Raw genomic sequence first — 24,581 nt, 5'->3', positions numbered from 1 at the left:
ATTCCTTGAATGAACACTCTTTGGGAACTAAAGCCTTGGACGCATCCTTACCATCTCCTCTGTTAGCTTCATATCCAGTCACCCAGTTCTGTAAGGCCCAGGAATTCTTTCCTCAAAGAATCTCTTGCAGCTCTTTCTTCCTTCCTGCTACCACTTGTGCTCAGGTTAGAGGTTCTCAATGTCAGTATGAATGAGGAGAAAGAGACATAGCTCATATCAACAGGATTATGCATAGTTTCAAAACTCAAATTGAACTTTATATTTAATTGCTCATCATTAAAATAATTTACTTGGTTTCAAAATTTCCAAAAAAGAATTAAAGAAGGGCATGAGATTGGTTTTATTTATCAAAAGAGCAAATAGGTTTTCAGAAATCAAGAAACACCATTGTGAGGCCTCAAGCATTGTATCAGACTTAGTCTAATCTGTTTCTCTGCCCCTCCCATGTACCATAGCCACTCTCAGCAATGCAGTTATCTGAAAAGAAATAAACAAAAACTTGTCCTCATCTTGAGAAGCTATAAAAATGCACTGGAAACCAAGGGACTGCTACAGAAGAACAGGTTGCCTGACCTCAGGCAAGACAATTACTCCCTATGGACTTTAGTCTCCTCCCCTGCAAAATGAGTGAACAGGATAAGACAAATTGCAACCTATATGAATATAACATCTCTTCCCTACTTCTAAATCTTGAATGCACATACTACTGTCCCTGATGTTAATTATAGAACAAATCTCACCTTCTTAGCTAGGTACTTAAGATCTTCCATAATCTATCACAAAACTATCTTTACAGCTTCGTTTCCACTAGTCTCCTCCATAAACTCTGTTCTTGTCAGATTTTTCAGGTTACTAGTTCCTGAATAATCCTTGCTTATTCCCATCACAGAGTCATTGCTTATAAATGACTCATCTCTGGAAACTTTCTACTTTTCCAACACGTACCCCATCCATGTCTTACTTATTTCTTATGGTTTAATTTACATCTGACCTTTCTGCGATCATTCTGAACAACAGTTATTTTTTTCTAATCAATTTTCTATACCAAAAATTTGTATGCCATTATTTGATCCTCATAGTGTAAGATCTTATGTTTTTAAGTGTATCTTAATTCCCCATGTTAAGCTAGATGTGCCCCCTTGGACAAGGAATTCTTATACTTTAATGGCTTTCTGACAGTTCTTAATAAAATATATTACCCATGGTCAGTAATTAATATTTATGAATATTTGGATACTAATTAATTATGGAAGATCTCTAAATCCATAAGAAAGCCTATATCAAATTCAAAGCTGCATCACAAAAATCAAAATGACATATCCTTAAAAAGCCGTGAGAAATGTGATTCTATTACTTTATACTGCTACAGCGAACTTTCTCAGTCACTAACTTATTCAAAATAGAAACTAATTCAACTTTCCCTTATGTTCAAATTTGAAGGAACATTCTGCATTTCTTGATTCAAAAAGTATGTTCAAATGTATAAAAATATGAAACAGATTAAGCAGTTGATTTAGTTCAAGAAGTGGTTGTAATTACATGTTTGTAATTCTTTCACTTTTGCTTAAAGTATCTTTCTTTAAAGTGTATCCCCATCTTAGAAATTAAACATCTGCAGATATTTTAATTGTATTTTGGGGACTCTGAATTTGTGTCTAAAGATGTTCTTTTACTGGCTGTACTTATCAGCTATCTAAAGGTCTGCATTCCAGTCACTTTATTTGACACCTTAAAATTATCTTGCTAATCCATTTTCATATTTGTTTAACATCTGTCTTTCCCCACTATAATGTTAATTCCATGGCCATAAGAATTTTGGTCATCATGATCACCACTATGTCTTGGTCACTGTTGCACTGTCATGTTTTGGTCACTACTGTATTATCAGGGTCTGTGTAGATGCTTAGTATCTATCTTTTGAATAAAATAAATAAGGTAGTTGCATAAACTAGAACAAATCACTATTTCTCTCTCGGCCTCAACCATTAAATCTATAAAAATAGAATAGTTTATCTATTCCAGTATGTTTTAAACATGTGTTCTTTCAAACCACAAAATTCCCTGGAGCTATCTCAGAGTGTGAAAGGGGAGACCAAACCCAACCATTGGTCTAGGCAGCTGCCTACCTCATTCTCAATTGGGCAAATCTCTTTTTATCTGTTTTCCTAATAAGAGAGAGGTGGGAGGAAGAAGATGGTTCTAAATAAGATTTTGTTTAAAAATGTGTGCTGCTTAAAAAAAAAAAAAATTCCAAATAAAATCATTTCCATAAAACTTTCTATAGCCCAACTCCCATTTTACAGCTTATGTTTTTGGGGTATTTTTTATTGGGCAAATACTGAAAGAAATACTTATTTTCTCACTACTGTGCAAATGTTAACCTACAAGTGATAGGTTGTGTCTTATGAAAAGACAAAATGCCCTCACGTATCTGGGCCAGTCTAGCCATTTATATGATGTGGGAGTTTCCAAAGTTGATTTCTGTCTTATGCTCGACTGCTACTTCTTTGCATGCTCAACCAATTCAGGTCAAATATCAAAAACAACAAGCACAGCTATGTGGGTCAAGTGTAAATATGTCTGGAGCAACTACTCAGTATATGTTTTGAAACTAAGAAAAATACTCATATATATTCAGTCTTATCAGTAATAATGGTCACTTTAGAGTGCCTGCTGAATCAGTTACATTACTGTTCGTACATTGGTGCCTTGACTTAAGTGATTGTTGTTGTTACTATATGTTTATTCTCTTTGTTATTCCAGCGGTTGTTTTGCTAGTACTTTTGATAATGATATAAAACAAACTGAGGATACTGAACTTGAATATCCTTGGGACCAGACTGGTCTTGAACAGTGGAGAAAGCTCTCTACCATTCTTCCTAATTTTTTATTAAACTGAGCATGTTGGCTAAATAGCATTCAAATAAGAAATATCTTTAATTCAGCAGCTATTCTGATTGAGAAAAGCTTAAGTTTTCCATTAGGTCATGTTTAGAAAAACATTTGTTGTAAAATGAGCCACATTGTAACCAAAAATATTTATGAAATCTAGAGAAATATAAACTAGAATTCAAACTGCATATTTCTAGGAATAGCAAGAAAAACTACTGTTAACTATTGAGCTGATAGTAATGTCAGATTTTCACTAGATACTCTCCTGAATTGTATCATTTAACCCTCATAGCAGTCATTAGATACTGTTGAGGCTCAGAGAGGTTAAATCAGAGAAAGAAAGTCACACAGCAATTAAATGGCCCAACGACGTTACACTCTCAGATATGTCTGAGTTCTTGGCTTGTTTTTTGCTTATATTTCAAAGCCTTCAAACTGAAATTACAACTTCTTAATTGATTACCAATGGTATTACCAATCCGAGAGAGAGAAATGAGACCATGAATGAGGTTCCCTGAAGCAGAATTTATCATGCAAAAATAATAAACTTTCTCTTGCTGGATTCTTTGTCTATTTATACTTTTCCAGAATTCTTAGGAAACGAAATGAGCAAAATTAATTATCAACTTATCCTCTCATCAGCCTGTTTTCCTCATTTGTGAAAAAATCATTACACTGTAAACAGAAAAATCATTAAAATAAATCAGTTATTTTGTTCTGCTGCTAATTGAAATAGAGGGAAACAGAAAAAATGTTAAAGCATGAAAAAAGGAAAATAAGAAGTTAAGCATTATTGGATTTGGCTAACATAAAATACTAATTTAGGGAAGAACACCTCCAAAAATAGAGCATGTAAATATTTGATTCAGAATTCAAATGAATAATTTTTAAATCCTGGCTAAGAGTAAATGTTATTTCCTAAGAAATGTGAACAGTAAACTACTTGTTCTTTTTTTTTTTTAATGTATCATTAAAAAAAAAAAATAGAAAATTCCTAACTAATTTATTCCAAAGCAATTTCAGTTATCAGCCCTTTGAGCACTATCATCCAAACTCCACTGTTGATTTCTGAGACAAATAGAGAGTCTCATTAAAGTAAGCTCCTGAAACTTTTCTTAAAGGATGAGTTATGAAAGGAGAGTCCCATAAAAGACTAGATGATTTGATTGTCCAAAGTGGAAAAGACTTGGAGGCCCCCACCCAAAATAACAATAGGAATAAAAACCACCCTTAGGTTGTTACAGGCCATTTTAATTTGGGTAGATAAACATTTTTTTAATTATTATAACTGCTCACATCTTAAGACTAAATTTTACAGTCTGACTTTTTTTGTACCAACGTTATTTTAAACATCCAATCTAAATATCATACAACAAGCTTTTGGAAATTCTCTGGAAATAAATGCTCTGATTACTCACCTAAATAGATCCACTCTCCCACACAGACACATTCTTGCTCACAACCATACAGTACTTTTTTCTTACATTTGTAATTTTCCGTCTGAGATACAGGAAAATCCAATTCTAAAATGGCATGGTTTATCAAACAGAAAAGTGCTTTGGAAGATAGCTTCTCTACAAATTACCTGCCTCGTAGCTCATGTACCTTTGCCAGTGAAGTACTTTCAATATGACCATCCTCAACTAAGTCCATTTAATTAGGTAAAGTCCCCTACATACAAACCTTCAAGTTGTGAGCTTTCAAAGATGTGAACATGCATTCGCATGTCCAATCATGTAAGTTAGTTCACGTGTCTGGCGTACATTGTCACAAGCATGCATCCTCTACAAGTGGTTGTGCTTTTGTGTACTTTACTGTACAGTACTGTGTAGAGTACAGTAGTACAGTATCTTTATTTCAAGCCCAGGATGTCCAGAAGCAAGCATATAAGCAGCAGTGATGTAGCTGGTACTACTGTACTTTTCAAGGTACTGTACTGTAAGATTAAAAATGTTTTCTTTATTTTTTGTGTTTGTTTTTTATGTATTATTTGTGTGAAAAGTATTATAAACCTATTACAGTACAGTACTATATAGCCGATTCTGTTAGTTGGGTACTTAGACTAACTTCGTTGAACTTACGAACAAATTGGACTTACAAACTTGCTCTCAGGAACGGAACTCATTCATGTGTAGAGGACTTAGTTGTTTCTGCTTAGTAGAAATTCCTACAATACTTCTTCCCCATGATCTGAGCTCTCAAATCACAATATGATGGAGAATCTCTAGTAATTGCTTGGAATGTTTCAAAATTCTCAAATATATATTAATTAATGTGTAGGTTAATAAATATAGTTTAAATATATGTGTATATATGTGTAATATTAAACTTTTTGGAGATTAGAGGAAATAGCACATGAAAACATAATTTAAAAGGATGCTATAATTCCAGAGTTATTAACAAATTAGTTCACATCCTAAAATTTTAATCAAGAAATAGAAGAAACCGGTTTTAAGACAAAGTTTATTTAATTTAATAGTCAATTTATTTTTTCAACAAATATTGACTGGCTATTGTCATGATTGGAAACTCTGTTAGGACACAAGAGTGTAAAATCATAATCCTTCCCTTAAAGAATTTAAAGTCTATTCCAATAAAATTTTTTAAAAAAGAAAAAGAATTTAAAGTCTAGTAAGAGAGAGATCAAAAAAAACAAGCAATTAAAACACCCTTTTAAAAAACACAGTAAGTGTTGTAAGAATAATGGATACAGGAAAATACTTCACCCTTACAGAGAGGATGCTGCACACGTGCCCAAGATTGGAAAAAATTAAGAAAGACTTTCTAGAAAAAGTGCTAACTAAGTTAAATATTAAAGGATAAACAGATGTTAGCATATTGAAATATCATTTCAGACACAGGGGATGGGGCAATACAAAAGCATTATAGCCTGTGAAAGCAGAGGAGATAACTTTTTATAAGTAGTACTTTGTGTTTGGGATGGAAAAACATGAATGGGAATAAGAGATAAGACTTTAAGATGTAGATGCATTAAATCATCAAGTGCCCTGTTACACTAAGGATTTTATATTTTATCCTGAGGCTATATGGATTTTAATCACTAGAACAGGACTTATTAGACTAAGAGAACTAATTTAAGTCAGAAAAAAAGTAAAAATGCAGGTGGTAGGAAAATCAAGTACCAGTAGGTTCAGGTAATACCTTCAAGAAATTAAGGCCTCAATTAAATCCTGTCAGTATGTGCAGAGAGAAGAAATTAGATTTGAGAGCTATTTAGATGATAAACATAATGGGACATGGTAACAAATTTGATATTGGGATGAAGGTGAGAGAAGAATCATGTCTCATTTTTAGTTAGCCTGATGGAAAGCTGGCGGTTATATTCATGGAGATCAGTAATTCAGGTAAAGAGGCAGGTATTGGGGGGAATGATGATGAAATTAGTCATGTTAAGGTTAAGATAGATGCCTTAAGAAAATCCAAGAATAATATCTTGTAGACAGATGAACATGTAGGTCTGGATTGGAAAAATGAGCTCTAGGTTGGAAACTATATTAGTCTGTTAGGGCTGCCATATCAGAGTACCACAGACTGGGTGACTGAAACAGTAAAAATTTATTTTCTTCCAATTCTGGAAGCTAGAAGTCCAAGGTCAAGGTGCTGAAGGGTTGGTTACTGGTAAGACCTGAAAACAGACTTCCTGTCTTACTGACAGCCCACCTTCTCACTGGGTCCTCACATGGCCTTTTTTCTGTGTGCACACTTACCTGGTGTCTCTTCCTCTTCTTATGTGAACACTAGTCCTGTTGGATTATGTCCACACCGTTATGACCTCATTTCATCTTAATTACCTCCTTAAAGGCCTGTCGCCAAATACAGTCACGTTGGGAGTTAGGGCTTCAACAGAAGAATTTGGGGAACACAATTCAGTCCATAACAGAAACATAGATCTGATGATAGGACAATCATTATTATCATTTTAGAAATGGAAAGACTGAGGTTGGAACTGCTAAGTTACTTGTGCATACAGAGAGCACTGGAGATGGAATAGGCTTAGTCCTCTTTCCACATTCATACGATATAGTGGATAGGGCGATTATCCCTGCCTGGCAAGTACAACCTGAACAACAGCCAAAACAACAACAACAGCATCACAGAAATCGACAGAAAATTAACCAGGTAGGTTATAGAGGCTTCCTAGAACATCTGTAAGGCTGTATTGAATTTCTAAAAGGAGAGGGATTAAATGGTGCTTGCTGACTTCAGGAGACATGCTGTTTCATGACAGTGAGCAAGAATGTCCCAGAAATTTTCTCAGGACATCAAACACAGCTCCAGATCTTATGGAGAGTATCTCAGGGAATCTTTAATATCCTCGCAGAATAAACCACGCTATCCGTGCCTCTGAAGAATGAAGAGTGAAACGGCCGCCCCAGCTGTGATTTGAAACTGAGGTTCTGATGCGACCAGGTTCTGGGGAAGCTAGGTATTTCAAAGCAAGCTTTGCCTTAGCCCTGTACACCTGCCCCTCCGGCTGTGTTCAAACACATGACTTGTTCACTGCACAGTGTAATGATTATCCAGCTTTCACCAGAGAGCTGTGCAAGAACAAAAGGCCGAGGGGTAAAGAGGATTTTTATTATTAGGTTGCTGTTCTTATGAGACATTCATATAGCAAAGGAATTGCTTTGCCGTTAAAAGAAATTTTGTTAAGGAAACTTTATGAAAAAGTTGCTTACACTGCTTTTAAAGTAACTATGTATGTATTCAGAAAAAAAATATATATATAAAAAAAAAAAAGGCTGAGTTTAGGAACTCAGTTCAGAACCATATTTTCAAATGTAAGTAAGGGAAAATGTAGACATCTATTGGACTAGTTTAAAATTCCACAAGCATGGATTTGAACATTAATTAGATGTCAAGCAGAATTTATTTTATTTTGGCACACGTGCTGTTGTTAATGACTCCGTATTTCTCTCCTGCCACAACCTGGAGTTATCTGGCACCACAGGCCCAGTTAAGGTGGGTAGCTCAAGGCACATCTGTTGTGTGTGCACAGCTCAACAGGGTTCTTAGGTTCCCAAGTGCAATCAGGCTGTTACCTTCAATTCAGCATCTTCTCCCTCCGCTCTCCTAGCCCCACTCAGCACCACCACTTGTATAAAGAAACCACAGAAGTCCAGATCCTTTGAAGTTGTGGGGTTGGTCTCACTTTTTAAAGTGAGGAAGGACAGAGCAGAGGTGAGTGTATTACTTGCATTATCAAAGTAGATCCACATATTCTATTCTTTTTACAGGCGAGGTAGGGGAGAGAAAAGTATTCCTGCTTATAAGTATTTTACACAAAAATATATTTAGGTTAACAAGCTCTTCTTTAAAAGTTCAAAAAAATGTTAAAAGCAGAAAGGAAAACATTATTAGCATTTGTTGGTGGTTTTGGCAGGGAATTTGTAGGTAGCAGGACAAAATTAAATGAGGAACTTTGGAAAGAAAGAAGTAAGGAGAGCATGAGATTTCTGAGGGTTAGGAAACAGGAAGTAAGAGAAAGATATTAAAGAGAAACATAATAAGAAAGGAGCAAAAAGAGAATTTCTAGATTGTGTGTTAGTCTCGGGCTAAGTCGTCAGCTGGTATCTGTGTTAGGATATCAGGAGGTGGTACAGCATGATGGTGAACAGCAAAGGCTTTGGAGTCAGATAAACTTGCATTTGAATCCCTGGTCCACAGATTGGGTGACTCTGGACAAGTTATTTGACCTCTATAAACCATAATATCCTCGTCTGTAAAATGGAAGGAATCACGTTACCTGGAGCAGATGTGAGGATTACCTAACACAGCTACGTAAAATGCTTGGAAAATGCCTGGCGTAAATGCTGGATAAGTTCATTAAGTATTACAGTCATGGAGCCCTAGAGCTGGAAGGTATCTTACCGAACGTCACAAACTCCAACATTTTACAGAGTAGGAAAGTGAAGAGCTAAAGCATTACGTTTCTTGCCAGAGGTGATGCAACTGGAAAATCATCTTCCAAGTCATGTTTTACTGGTTTTTAGGACACTGTGTTAATCAGCTCAGGCTGCAATAAAAAATAACATAGACTGTGTGCCTTAAACAACAGGAATTTATTTTTCACAGTTCTGGAGGCTGGGAAGTCTAAGACTGAGGTGCCGGCCAATTTGAATTCCCTGTGAGGGCCCTCTTCCTGGTTCAGGGATGGACGCTGGATGCCTTCTCCGTGTCCTCACCTGGCAGAGCTCCAGTCTCTTCTTCTTATAAGGGCAATAATCTAATTATAGGACCCCACTGTCATGGCCTTATCTAAACTTAATCACCTCCCAAAGGTTCTAACTCCAATATCATCACATTGGGAATTAGAGCTTCAACACACAAATTTTGGGGGGGACACAAACATTTGGTCCATAACAGACACAAAATATGGTGCTGTGGAAAGTGCCTGGAGCAATGGTTAAGAACTGAGGGTTCTAGTCCTAAGGACCTTAGGCAGGTCTCTTAATCTTTCAGTTTTCTCACCTAATAAATGTGACAGGACAGGTGGGAGGGATTATCTCAAAATGGGGTTCAGCTCTATGCTAATGTAATTTAATTCTCTCAGAATATGAGTGTAATTTACAGTGAGAGACATATGTTTGACTGGAGTAAGGAAAACAAGGACTAACTGGGATCCCAGGACACAACAGGAGAGAGCAGAGCTAGGTGGAGTTTTTGGCAAAGGAAGAGTGGCAGGATCTGAGGGATTCTTGGGGATCAGGGAGGGGATAAAACCAGAATGAGAAAAAAGCGAAAGGCATTACAGGAGGGTCTCATAGAAAGCTATCTCTTCTAAAGTGTGCCCAGGGCCAAAATTCCACCTGTTTTGTTTTGTTTTGTTTTGTTTTGTTTTAGGGTTAGTAAGCACGTAAGGAGTATAACGGTGGGGGCTGAGAGAGGTCACTGATAGCCATTCACAGCTTGGTGCTAAGCTAAGGAAAATGATTTGAATAAAATAACTTACCCTAAAGCAGAAGTGTGTGTTGGAATGAGAGGAGGAGGAGAGTTTCTGCTCTCTGATATCACATCATTCAGTATATTAAACATGTGAACATTCGAATACATATGAGTGGATTGGAAGGAGTTTTATTTATTTACCTGTATCTCCCAAATTGACTATATCCCTCAGCAAGATGAGTGGGAACAGGCTCTGATTCCTAATTATAGATTTAAGAATCTTATTCAGGGAAACTTACCTGCTCAGCATAGTTTTTTTTTTTCCTTCATAGCTTCCAGATGATCCTAATAGAGCAACATTGCAGTGTAACAGTCATCCTGATTACAAGTGTGTATGCAAACTGGGTACCATCTATGGCTAATTTTCATTCAGAAAAATACCATTTAAGCTTATAATTAACTATGCAACTGGTCATAACTGTTAAAGATTTTGATATGATGATAAAGTATCAATTATAACAGTAAATATATACCTATATATCCACATATATTCAGTGTTAATAACCTATTTCTTGACGAAACAACTTTGATTTCTTGAACACAGTTCTATGCTTAACAATGATCATCCGCAAATGAAGCCAGAATTGGCAATGCTCTATAAGAGCAGCGAGTGGCTGCACAGGGATGAAGAAAGGCAAAAAGACAAATCTCAGCCAACTCTCTGAAGATTTGGGGGGCAAGATTCCCCAGTTTTCGTTCTGCATGTTGAGGCTTTTTCTCTCGTGCAGTGCAATCAGTGCATTTTCTGAAGCTATATTTCTTCCTGCACTGACTTGTAGATGTTTAACGGTCTCGCCTAGTTTTCTTTAAACTGGCTGAGCTTGGTATTGGTAGGTCTCCAATAAAAGTTTTTATTATTTTAAAAATACTACTTTTACCCTTTTACATTCTCTAATTAAAACCAGGGTAGATTCCATAGTTTCCTGATCACTTTTGGATAACAAAAAACTCTTCACCACTTTTGTCCAATTTAAAACTCTGTTTTCTTCTCCAGTTTGACACATACCTCCTCCCCATTCTCCAGCACCAGCCAAGCTTTAGCTTGGGGGACTTGTGGTGGGGAGAATATTGTCTGCTGTTTCACTCCTCTTCTCTCTGTCTTCTAGTTCTAGCTTTTCTTGACTTTGGAGTGGGAAAAAAAGAGAAAGAGGAAAGTGACCCTCACACTTGTTGAGGCAAGCAAGTACAATCCCCTGTCTGTGGTCTCTGACTTTCCATCAAGGCCCTCTCTGGGTTCACTGTCAAAGCTGGCTACCTCATCTGAGTGCGTATCTTGGGTAGCCTTGCAGGGCTTCCCACCAGGAGATCTGCCTTTGGCTCAACCTCTTCCTAGACAGGAGTGGATCACATTTAATTACCTTCCATGTGTTTATTTGAACCTTGAGAAATTCACACATCCTTGCTTGGCCAGTTAGGGTGCAAAAATGCAGGCTGCTCCTTTGCTATCCTGTCTTTCAACAAACCCTCTTTTAGAGCAGAAATCTAACCTGGGAATGAGGCAATAGTCTCCCATTCTTGCACACATCTGAATCAATGGGTATCTTTGAGCTTCCCTCCTCACTGGACTTTGCAAGGATGAGTGGGGATAGCGGATCCACTCTGTCCCTCACTAAGCTGATGACTCATGACTCTCAAACAGCCCTTTCCTTTACCCCCACTTGCAAATATATACTAAGGTCCAGGAGGGGCAATAACACTTGGTGTATCATAGCCATTTTGGCCATCTCCCAATAAACCTCGAAGAGTTCTCTGACTTCCAGTTGTTTCTTTGGCTAGTCTTAAAACATAGGATACTCTCTTTTCTTTAATCTTGGGTCTTGGTTGCCAACTCCAGGGCAATAAAGGGAGTTCCATTAAATGCTGATATAGATAGATGCTTCCTTGTCCAAAACCATTGATCCCCTCCCTATTTAGCCATCTTAGTCTTCCAGCTGTTACCATTAGAGCAGAGCTCAGTTTCCCAAACTGCCAGGTGTACTGCCTCCCTCACTGCCCTCAGCCATCAGACCCTTTGTCTGGTAATGTGTTAGATTTGTCTAGTCCTGTGTTATGTAAGTCTTTAAAAAAAGACTTCCCATTGCCCTATTGCACTCATTAGTGCATTTTTACTCAGAGAGAATTTCCTATTCGATACTCAAACACTTGGCTGGACAGACAGCAGATGGTACATAAGCCTATTCACACTTTTAAATGAGCCAAACAGTATGTTAGTGTAATAAAATAACAATAAAATTTTAGCAGTATAACATAATATACATGTCCAAATGAACCAGATCAAATCATTTTTGAAATACACTTTGGGGCGTTTTAGGATCCATAGAAGAAAGCCATTTTTATTACTTTTATAGTTTTTTTGATCTAAAATGTTATACTCAAATTGATCACCCATCTAATTCACCAGACTTGTCTCCAAATGACTTTTGTTTATTTTCAGTAATTAGGTTTGCCCCAAAGTATCCTCAGGACTAACACTGGGGAGGTTTAAAAAATATGCTCCATATTCTAAAGGCAATACAAACAAACAAATGAAAACAAAAACAAAGAAAAGGGAAAAAGAAATAATATGAAACTTGGCATATTCATTAATTTTTACCATAGCAACAAATAGGCCCAAAGTTTCAGTGGCTTACAGCAAAAAAAACTTATTTCTCACTTATGCAGCATGCAGGCTGCAGACTTGCTGTACTTCCACTTGGCTGCACTGGGCTCCTCACAGCAATGCTCAGCTCTGCTCTGTCATTCCAGCACTGAAGGAACATCCCCCAGCGGGGACCCGCTGTTCTCATGACAGATATCAGAAGTACAAGAGAGCAGACCAATCCATGATAGCACATTTAAAGCATTCCCATGGACTTGGGCATACATTTTATCTAGTCACATCCTGTTGGCTGAAGTGAGTCACATGGCCAATCCAGACAAGGGATGGAGAAGTAGATGCTGCTTCTGGGAAGGCACTGGAAGTCACAGAGCAAAGAGTGTGGTTGTATAAGCTTCAGGGAAGAAAGCATGGAGTTGGGAAAAATAAATCTACCACGTAATATGAACACAATGGAAAAATCGTAAGTATGAACTGTAACATTCTGAACGACTGTTTTTGAGGTGGTAATAAATATTAGGTATATAAATTGAAATATCGGGATAAAATTAAGTCAGTTACATACCTTAAGGGCCCTTCTCATATATTTAAGTGTTCTAAAAATGTATAAAATCTCTGGAGTATGGATTTCATTATTTTCTGAATTTATTCCCTTTTAATAGTTTTATATTCAAGTTGTTTCAAAGTGGCTTATTGACAAACATATGTTGCAAAATAACTATTGATTGGAAATCACATTTCTGCAGACTTGGACCGTGTAATGCTCCTTATATACAAAATTCAAAATAAGTTCAGTGCTATATTTCTGAAAGAGCAAATCAGTATTCTAAAAATGAGCTAGTCATAGGAAACAGTTATCTTTGCAAGACAATAAAATGTATGAAGTTCCTCAGTTTAGGGAAATATTAAATAAATCTCTCAACCAATGAGAAGTAAAATAAAGTTGTAAAGGCTAAAGAGATATATGCTTTTCACTTCGTAACACACTATTGAAACCTTAAAATTAAAAATTCCATATCAAGTATTGGATTTCAGCCTTTATATGTCCCAGGGTTATAAATACACTTGAAGAAGTCACATTTTAAAATCCACCTGTGCTCACTAAGACCTGGTCTACTGAGTCACACATCTTACTCCCCATAAAGTAGCCACCAATAGAGGAAATGGAAAGGGGAGGTCCTGGAGTGACCTGAAATCACTCATCTTCATGTGTAGCTCAGTTTTCTTCTGGATGTTGTTTGCCCTCTTCACTCACCAGAAATACACAAGTGGGTAAAAAATTTAAGGCAACCCCTAATTTGTGGGATATTGTGCTGTTGAGAACTAAAATTAAGACCTACACTGAAGGGAGTCATGAGGCAAGGAGGGCTGGGTTGGCATGATTAGTCTGTTCTGTCCTGCTGGTAGACTGATGAAATGAGAACTATCTGTACTTTTCCTGGGCCTCCAGCAAGTCACTCGCCATGGGATCAGAAGCACTTTGTGCATGAAGAAATGGAGAAAAGCTCTAATTTCCAAGGAAAATCTCCATTTCATGCTAGCTGGGGTTTGTGTATCTGAGTCCACCACCAGCTCCTTAATTTAGGCAAATGCCTTTATGACATCCTATAACAAACATGCTCAGTCACCTGGGTTATGTTTGCTTCTCTTCTTGCTTTTTGCCTCTCTTCTTGCTTTTTGCCTCTCATACTCAACACTACCCAAACCTTTAATCAGCTAGATTTTATGCATTTATTCTCATTTTAATGTTGTCATCACTTACAGTCCATAAGACACCTATACAAAATAATATCAAGTTGAACCATTCCTGGATCTCGCATACACTAGGATAAACAGGTCTCTGACATTTTGAGATTTACCTCAGAGTTTGTACGTGGTCACATTGTCTGCATCTTAAAAGCCCAATCTTTCAACACCAAGTCTTACTTCATATTTCTCAGTCCCTTGACCTAAACTTAAAAAAAAAATTTTTTTTTGAATTTGGCATAAGCAATTCTGTGTCTCCCAGTGTCAGTGCCTTATGAAAAGGGTTCCTGTAATGCTCAAGGGAAAGTAGCTAGCTGTTTTCCACAGTCTTAACAAACAGAGGCAATGGGTAAAAACTACCACATGAGGGTTTTAACCACTTCCTGATGGTGAAGGTCATTGACGTAGAATTGGCTAACTCTCCACCCAAAACTGTATAGTCCAACTTTCTCTGAATTGATTAAAATTAAAGGACATGTTAATTTCTCTCATCAGTTAAAGTGACTGTGCCTAAAGACACAGGAATAGACTAACTGACCTCTTGTGGTCATCTATAACACAGTATGATTTCAATTCTGCAATTTGTAAAAAACTTTAAAGTTGGATAAAAAGCCATAGAGCTTGAACCAAATCTCACCAGGAGAGCATGTCATCATGGCAGGAATGAGAGTTTGCATGAGGTATGTTCTATAAGGAAAATAATCACAATGGAATGCACTGAGTTTTCTTCACTTTTAAATTTCTTAAAACACAGTCACATATTCTCTCTGCAAATCTCCCCTGCTCTGTTTTATTTTGAGCAAGGAATCAAACTGATTCTTTTTCCCTCCTTGAATCAGCTGCTCATGAGAGAAGCAAATACATTTCTCATAGAATAAGAATTGAGTATTAGGAATACTAATTATATAATTTTGACAATTCCTATGACTCCCCACCCCTAAAATATATATTTTCTTTAATAATTTTAGTAAAAAGTTGACTTTGTGCAGAATAACCTTTCCTTTTATCATGTATATAGCAGTCAGGTGGTTATAGAGTTATATTTATGTACCAGAACAGGTTTTAAATATCTTTGAAAACAAGTAACTCAATATTCAAAGTATATGAAAATGCTGGCAAGCATTGATATGGGATATAGAAATACTCTACCCATCAATTTCCTACCTCCACTGAAAACCAAGTAGACTGTACAATGGTATATTACCAAAGTCCTCAAAATACTGTGAAAATCTCTGAGGTATAATTCTGCATAAAATATCTTGAAGTTTCAGACGTGGATGCTTTCTTTGGGGCCTTCCAATTCATACTCACATAACACTCGTTTTCTTAGAGCCTCCAAATAATGATGTGATACATTTATTACATCTGACATTTCAAAAATCTCACCATAGAGGTGGGTTGGAAAACTTTTCATTGTCAACTATTCTTCTTACATTGAAGGTATAAGTATAAATGGATTATATTTTCCATCAATACATCTTTAGACCCTTGAGAATTTTTTTGTTTTTTAATGCTTTCCAGCATTATTTCCAGCATTATTATATTCCCTTTGGTAAAGTAAAAGAGGTGCTAGGAGATAAGTTAGCTTTGTAACAATGACAAGGGAACAAGCCCTTACCTAAAAAAAAAAAAAAAAAAAGCCAGGTTCATTGATTTAATTTTTTAACTCAGATGTGTAGGAACAGAGAACATAGAACAAATGAAAATGATATGTTTCTTAGAGTCTCTGTAGCACAATACATATTGGGCAGAGATGCAAAATTAGGAATGCAGAATGAAACTCATCTATATATATTTTGGCTGCTAGGTATTTAATCCTTTTTTTTTCAGTATTTCATTCTCACAATAACTTTCTTCTAGTTCTTTGAATGATAATTATTTTTCAGAAGAGAAGAAGATTAGAGACAAGTTAAGAATTAAAGAATCAATCAAAGAGAGGTTAACATTCAAGGGAATCAGTCTTTTATTTCAGTGTTTTAGGGCATAATAAAAAGTAAAGCTTAAGCATGTTGGAATTAATTTCAAGGCAATAGAAATTGTCACATGGCAGAAAGCGTAATCAAATAATTGTCACTGCTCCATTATCTAGCGAAGTATCCTTCCCTTTTTTTGTTCTATGCCTCCCGTGTTCGTGATACAAGCAGACTGCCAGACAGTGACGGAAGTTGGCTTGGGGAGGCTGCAGGATACAGATAAACTGATGTTTTTTGACTACTAGTATATACTTTGTGCTAAGCCCTTTCAAATTAGAATAGCATTAGTTTATTCTATATTCCATACAATTCTATGGAGTCAGAGTTATTTCTTTATTTTAACCTCAGCCCGGTTAAGTAACTGGCCTAACTTACATCTAAGTTGTAGGGCTGAGATTTGAATCCAGAAATGCCTGAAAACAAAAACCATGCTCTTGCCTTTACAATATCTTCCTCCAGGTAATCAAAGGGAGGTGTTGGAAGAAAGAGCAATACTTACGTATGTGACAGTGTGGAGACATTATCTTTTGAAGAAAAGCAGAAAAATGTGGGGTTGGTGGTTGAGTTGCCATATAGTGTAGTGACTAATAAACACCATTTCTAAAATTCTTTGTCTGTATTTTAATAAGAAGTCAAATATATGCTCTTAAGATAAGTATTTGCTATAGAATTTAAGAAGCCTGAAAGAGGAAAAAGTGCACTGTGAACTGAAATGAGAAAAGGCAGGTCTCTTATTGATTCTTCACTCTTGGAATCTCATTAACTATCAGGTGAAATGATGACTGCCAACAAATAAACAGCATTTTCCCCAGCCTGGCCTGTTAAACTGCCCAAAGCCACCACATACAGATTAGTCTGAAACACACTTATTGTTCCTGCTAGAGGTGTTTTAAAAATCAGCTTTAGATACAAGAATTCGTTTTCTCTCTTTCCTTCAGGCTGCTAAAGGATGCACAGAATGAAGCTTATTTTAAAAGCTGGTATCAGAAGCTATTGGCTGCTCTCCAATTCTGTGCAGGAAAAGCCCTGAGTGATGAGTTTTCCAAGGAAAAGAAACTCATCAAAATTCTGGGAGACATTGGTGAAAAAGTCAAATCTGCCAGTGACCCTCAAAGACAGGTTTGTTGCAAAATCAATCTTCATGTAATAAAGTTTTGTTTCATTTCTTAAACCTGGTTCAATTAAGTTTGAATTTAATAACACAGAAGGTAAATTCCTTGACTACACTTTGTCTTAAGACACTTAAATCTATTCTTTTGATCAACTTTTTTTTCAATTTACTATTCTAATGTTAATGATAATATCTATCACCAGGACATGATTTTTTTATCTAAATAGCCATGTAGCATAGACAGTACCTGACAAGAGACCAATTTAAAGGCAATTTGATTAAAATGACCAGATGAAGTAATTTACTCAGAAAGGCAGCACAATTCAGACTCATGGAAGAAGTACACAAGGGGACTTCTCAGAGCACCCTTGTCCAAGGTACAAAATCTAGGTCTAGATTTTTCTCACACTGCACTTATCAAAGTCACATTTTTAAAGACTTTTTTTTTTCCACAACAAATTAAATGAATTAAATGAAAGAAATCAATAGTGGTGTGGATAGTATTGAATAATACTTTTATTCTAACATCCATGGATGATAGTCAAAATATTGTGCCTCTTTCATCACTGATTATAATAATGGATCTGGCTGTTCTTTTTCTTGCTCTAATGGAAAAACACTTGCTCTTCTTAATTAACTGCATTACTAGTTCCCTTCACTGATATAGATCATTAAGTAGGTTCTCTTAAGTTCAACATTCTAGATGCAGTGAGATAGTGGACATCCATTCACTGTATTAAGAATTTCATTCAATAACAAGTACTTACTACAGACCAGGAGATAAGGATAGAAAGATGCCTAAAACACGAATCTTGTCCTCAAGGGAGCTCATAGTTTCTCTCCACCCACTGTTTAAAATCAACAAGACTTTTCAACAAAATGATATGAAAATAGGCAAAGGGTCCCAGAATTTTTTCCTAGCACAAGATTTTTCTTGCTGGAAGTCACTTCATTTGGCAGTAATGCCAGAAGCTATGCTACTTCACCTACCTAGGAGAAATTGGAAAATAAAAAGCATAAGCAGGGACTTTATTTTTAAATGGGAGACATATAAACTCTGTATGCGCAGAAGAGCCTTAAGGCTAGTAACATGATAGGCAATGCAAAAAAAAAAAAAGTTCTATGATTTCTCCATATTACTGCAAAATCATTAATTATTTTCTAATGGTAGACAAAAAGTTGAAAGCAAGTAAAATAAATTTGGCTTAAAATTTACAAAATTTGTGTATAGGTTTGGTCTTTATTTCTTATGTTTCAAACTCCCTCATGTATTTAAGATGCATGCTACAGTTAATACAGTGCCTTTTTGACTATTTACATCACGTTCCAGTGATACTGACATTATTCTCTCAGATAAATGCATTTCTCTCACCTTGACTGGCTGCTCTTGTGATAACACCTCTTCACGTGAAAATAGAAAGAGAAAAAGAAAGAGGTGGGAGAAGCATTTATAATTTCTCAAAAGTTACTGTAAGCTTTTTTTCTCTTCTTTTTTTTTTTTTAAAGCCCAGTTAAACCTAACTATATGAAGTGAAGAGATTTTAGTTAAAGAGAGCAGAGGTTCCCCTCCATGGTGCTCTTCAGGCAAATCCAGGTATAGAAAAGACAAAAGAGGAAGACAAAAAGAATGCCACTGTGGAGCTTTGCCTCATTTCTCCACCTTGTTTTGCTGGATTCTGGGAGCAGTAGATTCTATTGTTTGGCAGTGAACCCGGAGTAAGAGCTAAGAAACTTTTGAGAGTTAGTTAAACACTATTAATCTGATATCCTCATTTTTAGAATTGGGCTTAAACAGTTTTCAAAGTAGGCTAAAAGGAGTTTTTTTTTTTTATTTTGAATTATTATTATTTCTGAATTATTGTTTTTCTCCTTTTTGTGTCAGGGGATACACAATTCTAAAGGTATCGTTTGTGGTCTCAGACCTTCCACATGTACAGAGGACTATGGAAGGCAGTGAGTCAAGTATCAGAAATACACTTACTGGCATTTAGTAAACTATTTGTTCATATGTATTACTGCTTCTGACATTTATCAATGGTCTATAATTATCTTTTTTGTCATTATTTTGTCTCCTACTCTATGTAAATTTTTTCCTAAAAAGTATTATACTATTAAGTGTAAACCTTGAGAGTTACAAACTAAGATTTCAGGGAATTATGATAAATGGATCATGTTAATAATTACTTAAAGCAGGGGTTGCAAGTTGGTGGGTTACAGGTCAAGTCCAACCCATCGTGTTTCGTTTGAACAGAACAGTGCTTTGTTTTGGTTTTGTTTTTAATTGAATTTAAAGTTCTTCAGAAAGGACATGCAATCTTTACTTCCCCATTTTCCCCAGTACTCCCTATTGTCTTTAGCCCACTGCCTCCTCATACGTGGCTACATCACCCACCTGACCCCAAAGCACCCAAGTGTGCAACCCCTGAATTAAGGAGTTTATTTAATCAACAAAAGAAATTATAACTTGAAGGAAAAGTCCAGTTCTTTTCAGTTTCGAAAATGCTTCTTCTAATGATTTTTCACAGGAGGTCCTGAAGAAAGAACTTGGCAGACTAGAAGAATTCTTTCAGTGTACAAATACCTGTCACCTTCCTCTGAACCCTGCCCTATGCATAAAGGGAATTGATGGAGATGTAAGTCAATGTATTCAGTAGATAAGTTGAGTATTCTTATTGTGTATTGTTTAGTTCACTGGATGTTTTTGAAATGGCAAAAACAATTTATAAATTGTTATTGCAATTATTTAAGAAAAAAGTAATTGAGTCCCATCCAAACTGTGTGTGCTCTATTTGATGCACTGTGACCAGCTGGTATCACATTAACCTCATCAGATATTTCGTTGGTTTAGAAACACACTAACCACAGTTCAGTGGAAAAAAATGAAGACACTTCTCACTGAATTGATTTCTTGACTTATTCAAAATGGTTGATTTGGCGACCCCATGCAGGCTAGTTTAATTTCATGCTTATTTAGATTATGTGCATGCCCATGCCTAGGACACTAGTGTATCATTAGCTATAACATCTCAGTTTTGATTCAATTTAAAATTCATTGATGCTTATGAGTCACTGTGCCATATGATATGTTTGTGATTTTACTCATGCCTGGAAAGCCCTCCCTGGCATTGTTGTACTCACAAACTCCTTCTCTTCCTCAGTCTCTATCAGCCACCCTTCTCTGACTTAGAATCATTCTTTCTCCATGAGCTTTATTATATTCCTTCTCAAAAGTCCAAGAGTAGAAGACTCTAATAAAGAGGATTGATAAGTGAGATTTAAAAATGAAGAGGTTAAACTCTCATGCATGCACAATAAGCGTTACTTAACTAAAGTCGGAATACAGTCAAGAAAAACAGATTTAATAATTAGGAGAAAAATCAGACCATTAGTATGAATAGAAAAAGTTTTACTAGAAGCTTAATACTGTCACCTTTACAATTATGCTGCTGCAAAGACACCCTACAAATTTTCCAAATGTGCTGCATAGACGTACTTTGAATAATAACAAAATAAGGCATCAATTTTATAAGCTGAGATATGTCTATCTGGGCTAAAATCCAAATCATCACTGATTTTAAAAAATTGTGTAACCTTTTAATCATTAGCAGTATGCACTGATTGATGCTAAAGATACATGGAAACATTTCAAAAACACAGAGTATCTTGATGTAGAAAGAACAATATATCAATAGTTCATTGAGTCCAGATGTTATTTTTTATTTCTGCTTTCTTGGTTTGTCATTGTTGTTTAAGGAATAGAAAGGAATAGAAAGATTGTTTTCAATCAAAATTACATATGCGTTGTGGCTTGTGCAGGCCTTGGTGAAAATTACTTATGTGTTGTGGCTTGTGCAGGCCTTGGTGATGTGGGGCACCAGCTCTAGTGGATCGTTGCTGTGAGTGTCCAGGTGAGCAGACCATGCCGAGGGCATCACCAGTTCAGGAGTCATCACCCATAGTGCTGTGGCTGGGACCACACTCCTTCCCTACAGCAACCTGCAGCCATTGGCACTTTCCCTGAAGCTGGGAAGTGCCCCAAGTAGAGCCGCCTCTTTGTCCCATTTGCTCTGGTCAGCTGTGCCTGAGCGTACAGCAATGAACAGGGCGGATGTGGAGGATGGTGCTCTCACCTGCAGAACATGTTGGTCTGTCCTCCAGGCCTGCTGAACAACGAGGAGGTCTGAAGGGACACGCATCACGTAGGAAGTGCAGTAAATGCGGCAGAGTTCCAGTCAGAGCCCGCATCTGGTTGGCCATCAGAGGATCCATACTGGAAAGAACCTCTGGGAGTGTAATGAGTGTAGTAAGACCTTCAGACAAACCCCTCAGCCAGTGGTTCATCTGAGAAACCAATGAGGGTACAAACGCTATGAATGTGAGAGTGTGGGAAGACTTGTCATCACTCCTCCCATCTCAGTAAATACCAGAGACTCCATCACTGGGAGAAACCTCATCAAGGTGACGAATGTGTTAGAGCCTTCACTCCGCGTACCCTGCTCATTGCTCATCGGGTAGCCTGTACTGGGGAGGGGCCTTCTGAGTGTAACAAGTGTGAGGCCTTCATGCAGAGTAGAACCTTTTCCAGCATCAGACACTTCACACAAGTGAGAAACGTCATGTTCAAGTGAGTGTGGGAACGTTCTCTGTTCCATTAGAGACCGTACTGACCATCAGAGAGTTCACACTGGGGAGAAGCCTTACGGCGGTAAGGAATGTAGTAAGGCCTTCAGTCAGAGTATATGTCTTATTTGACACTGGATCCTCCATGCCAGGGAACAAGCACATACATGTCAGCAGTGTAGAAAAGCCTTCAGTCAGACCTCTCAACTAGTTGACTATGAGCAAATTCATACCAGAGAAAAGCCTTTTGAATGCGGCATGGCAAAACGTTCAGTCTAGTAAATGTCTTATTTTATATCACAGACTTCACACAAGCAAAAGCCCTGTAAATGTGGAAAATATGCCATCAAAACTCATACCTCATTACACATCAGAGAATTCACACTGGTTAGAAGTCCTATGAAAGTAGTAGTGAGTATGGGAAGGTCTTTGTTTATAGCAGCAATCTTACAGTACATCAGAGAGCCCATCTGGGGAGAAACCTGATAAATGCAGTGATCTTGGGAAAGTCATTACTGAGCTTATTGTGCATTAGAGTTCGCTCTGGAGAGAAGTCCCGTGACTGTAGTGAGTGTAGGAAAGCCTGCATGTAGAGTCAGCATTCTGTTTTAATCACCATCAGTAAACTACACTAGGGAGAAGTACTCAGGCCTGGCTCAATCCATTCTTTAAAGTATGGGTCTCCAAGACAGCGAGCAAAGGTCTTAGGTTTGGTTAAACTTTATAAGAAGAATTCTCACCCCTGTCTCTCCTTGGAACCACTAATCACAATGGACCATTTCCTGTTTCACTAAGGGGTAGATCATATGAGAGAGTGGGAATAACTGAATGCAATCCTTCTCCCCTCCTGGGAAAGTAAAGACCAGACATTTCATTTACTAATAGGTTTCTTTTCCTTTTTAAAAACTGTTTTAAGTCTATTTCACTAATTTTCACTTTTCAAGACCAGAGGTCCTATCTTCCTTTCTCCATTCTAGCTTTTCTTATCTTCCTTTCTCTATTCCAGATCTTTTATCTCACCATTTACATAAAATATCCTCCAAGATTTTGATTCATTCTTTCCTATCTCTTGGTTATGGCCCTCCCAATCCACTTCTAACTTCTACTCTAATCTAAGGTGTCCTTGTTTACCTTTTTCTACCTAGCAAAGCTTTTCTTTTACCTGTTTGCCAATCTATGTCTTTCACAATCTTCAAATTCAGCTCATCTCTGAAAGACTCTCTTCTTCAAATGCTTCTTCATTCAGCTGTGAAATGCATGTGTGTATACATTCATACCAACTTTTGCAGGCTCTATGAGAGGTGGATATGGTGTCTCTTTCTATTAGCATATAGATAATGCTTTGTGCATACTAGCTGTCAAATGTATAGTATTTTTGCCATGACTCTCAAAAAATATACTGCGTGTGAAAAGCAAAATATTAAGCAATGAAAGCAATATAGCTCTAAGTGATATAATTAAGAAGAGGGACTAAACCTTGCCCTCAGCCTTTCTTAGCCCTTTGTCTCTTCCCTGGACTTGGCATACCTCAGAGAGATCATCACTCTCCCACCCCAGCCCCCAGAATTGAATGAGGAGAATTTGAAAACCACTGATCTAGACTCTGGCCTAATACAGGGTTTCCTAATTCAATACCGTGACAGAAGGTCATATGTTCCCTGATTGACTGATTCTTGCAGCGAGAATTCATTACTTAACAAGCAGCCTCATCCTTTTACTATAAAACTCAAATTGATTCAGTAAACAAGGGTTTCTGTTTGCTTAGGGATTAGGTTAGATTTATGTTGATAGATTAAGAAATAGATCCTTTCCTCTCAACTTCTACTGATTTCAGACTTATCAGAAATAATGATATTCAAACTGATCCTTCAAAATATATTGATGTCATATTTTACTAAGTTGATTAATTGAAAGTATCAAGTTGTTTTCCTTTCTTTAGTATTGATTTAATTCTTCACTGTCAACGTGAACTCTCTAATAACCTAAAGACATACAGCCTTTTAACACTCAAACAGTTGTAAGCACATAAAAGGAAAATAATGGACAGTAGTCGATATCATAAAACTGAAAATAGAAATGTAAAGTATAATTGAAAGAAACGAGAATAGGAAATATATGTTGTACTGTTACTTGTAAAGATAAGAAAATGTTCATTAGCAAAAAGTGAAGAAGAATGCATTAATCTTTTTGAAGTACCCGATTAGTGTCAGACACTGTAAAAGGTATTTTATATCCATTAGCTCATATACCTATTACAAAAATGTGTGACGTAAGAGTTTTATCCCTATTTTACAGTGGGATACAAACATTTAAGTAACTTTTCCAAGGTCTTACAGCTGATAAGTTACAGAGTCCAAATTTGAACTCAGGTCTTTGTTAATTCTATATGCATGTTTCCTTAAAGTATGCTGCAGGGCAGAAAGAATGAAAAGGAAATATATTTTTTTAAATAGTGATTTCATCTTTTAGGTATTAACTAACTAGCATAAGCACAATACCTACATACTACTTAGTTTATTTAAACTCCCTACACATCATCACTGTTTAGTGAGAAAAAAATGTAGTTGAAGATTTACAACCTGCCGAAAAGCTGGCATTTTTAGTTTACAAATAAAGGCTTTGGTTGGTAGACTGAAGTCTTTTTTTTAATAAATATGTTTCTTTGTTCCAAAGTGTG

General features: G+C 36.7%; 1 protein-coding gene across 1 annotated transcript in view; it reads left to right on the top strand.

Moving 5' to 3' along the window:
• Window positions 1-24,581, top strand: part of PIK3C2G (phosphatidylinositol-4-phosphate 3-kinase catalytic subunit type 2 gamma) — a 361,656-nt gene that overhangs the window by 186,662 nt on the left and 150,413 nt on the right. Inside the window, exons 18-19 of the mRNA XM_007194812.2 lie at window positions 17,112-17,292; window positions 19,810-19,917. Coding sequence (XP_007194874.2) covers window positions 17,112-17,292; window positions 19,810-19,917 — 289 coding nt within the window. The remainder of the gene's footprint in view (window positions 1-17,111; window positions 17,293-19,809; window positions 19,918-24,581) is intronic.

Source organism: Balaenoptera acutorostrata, chromosome 11 (genome assembly GCF_949987535.1).
Source record: "Balaenoptera acutorostrata chromosome 11, mBalAcu1.1, whole genome shotgun sequence".
NCBI lineage: Eukaryota > Metazoa > Chordata > Mammalia > Artiodactyla > Balaenopteridae > Balaenoptera > Balaenoptera acutorostrata.
Note: the sequence above shows the minus strand (reverse complement) of the source record. Positions and strands in the feature narration are given on the sequence as shown.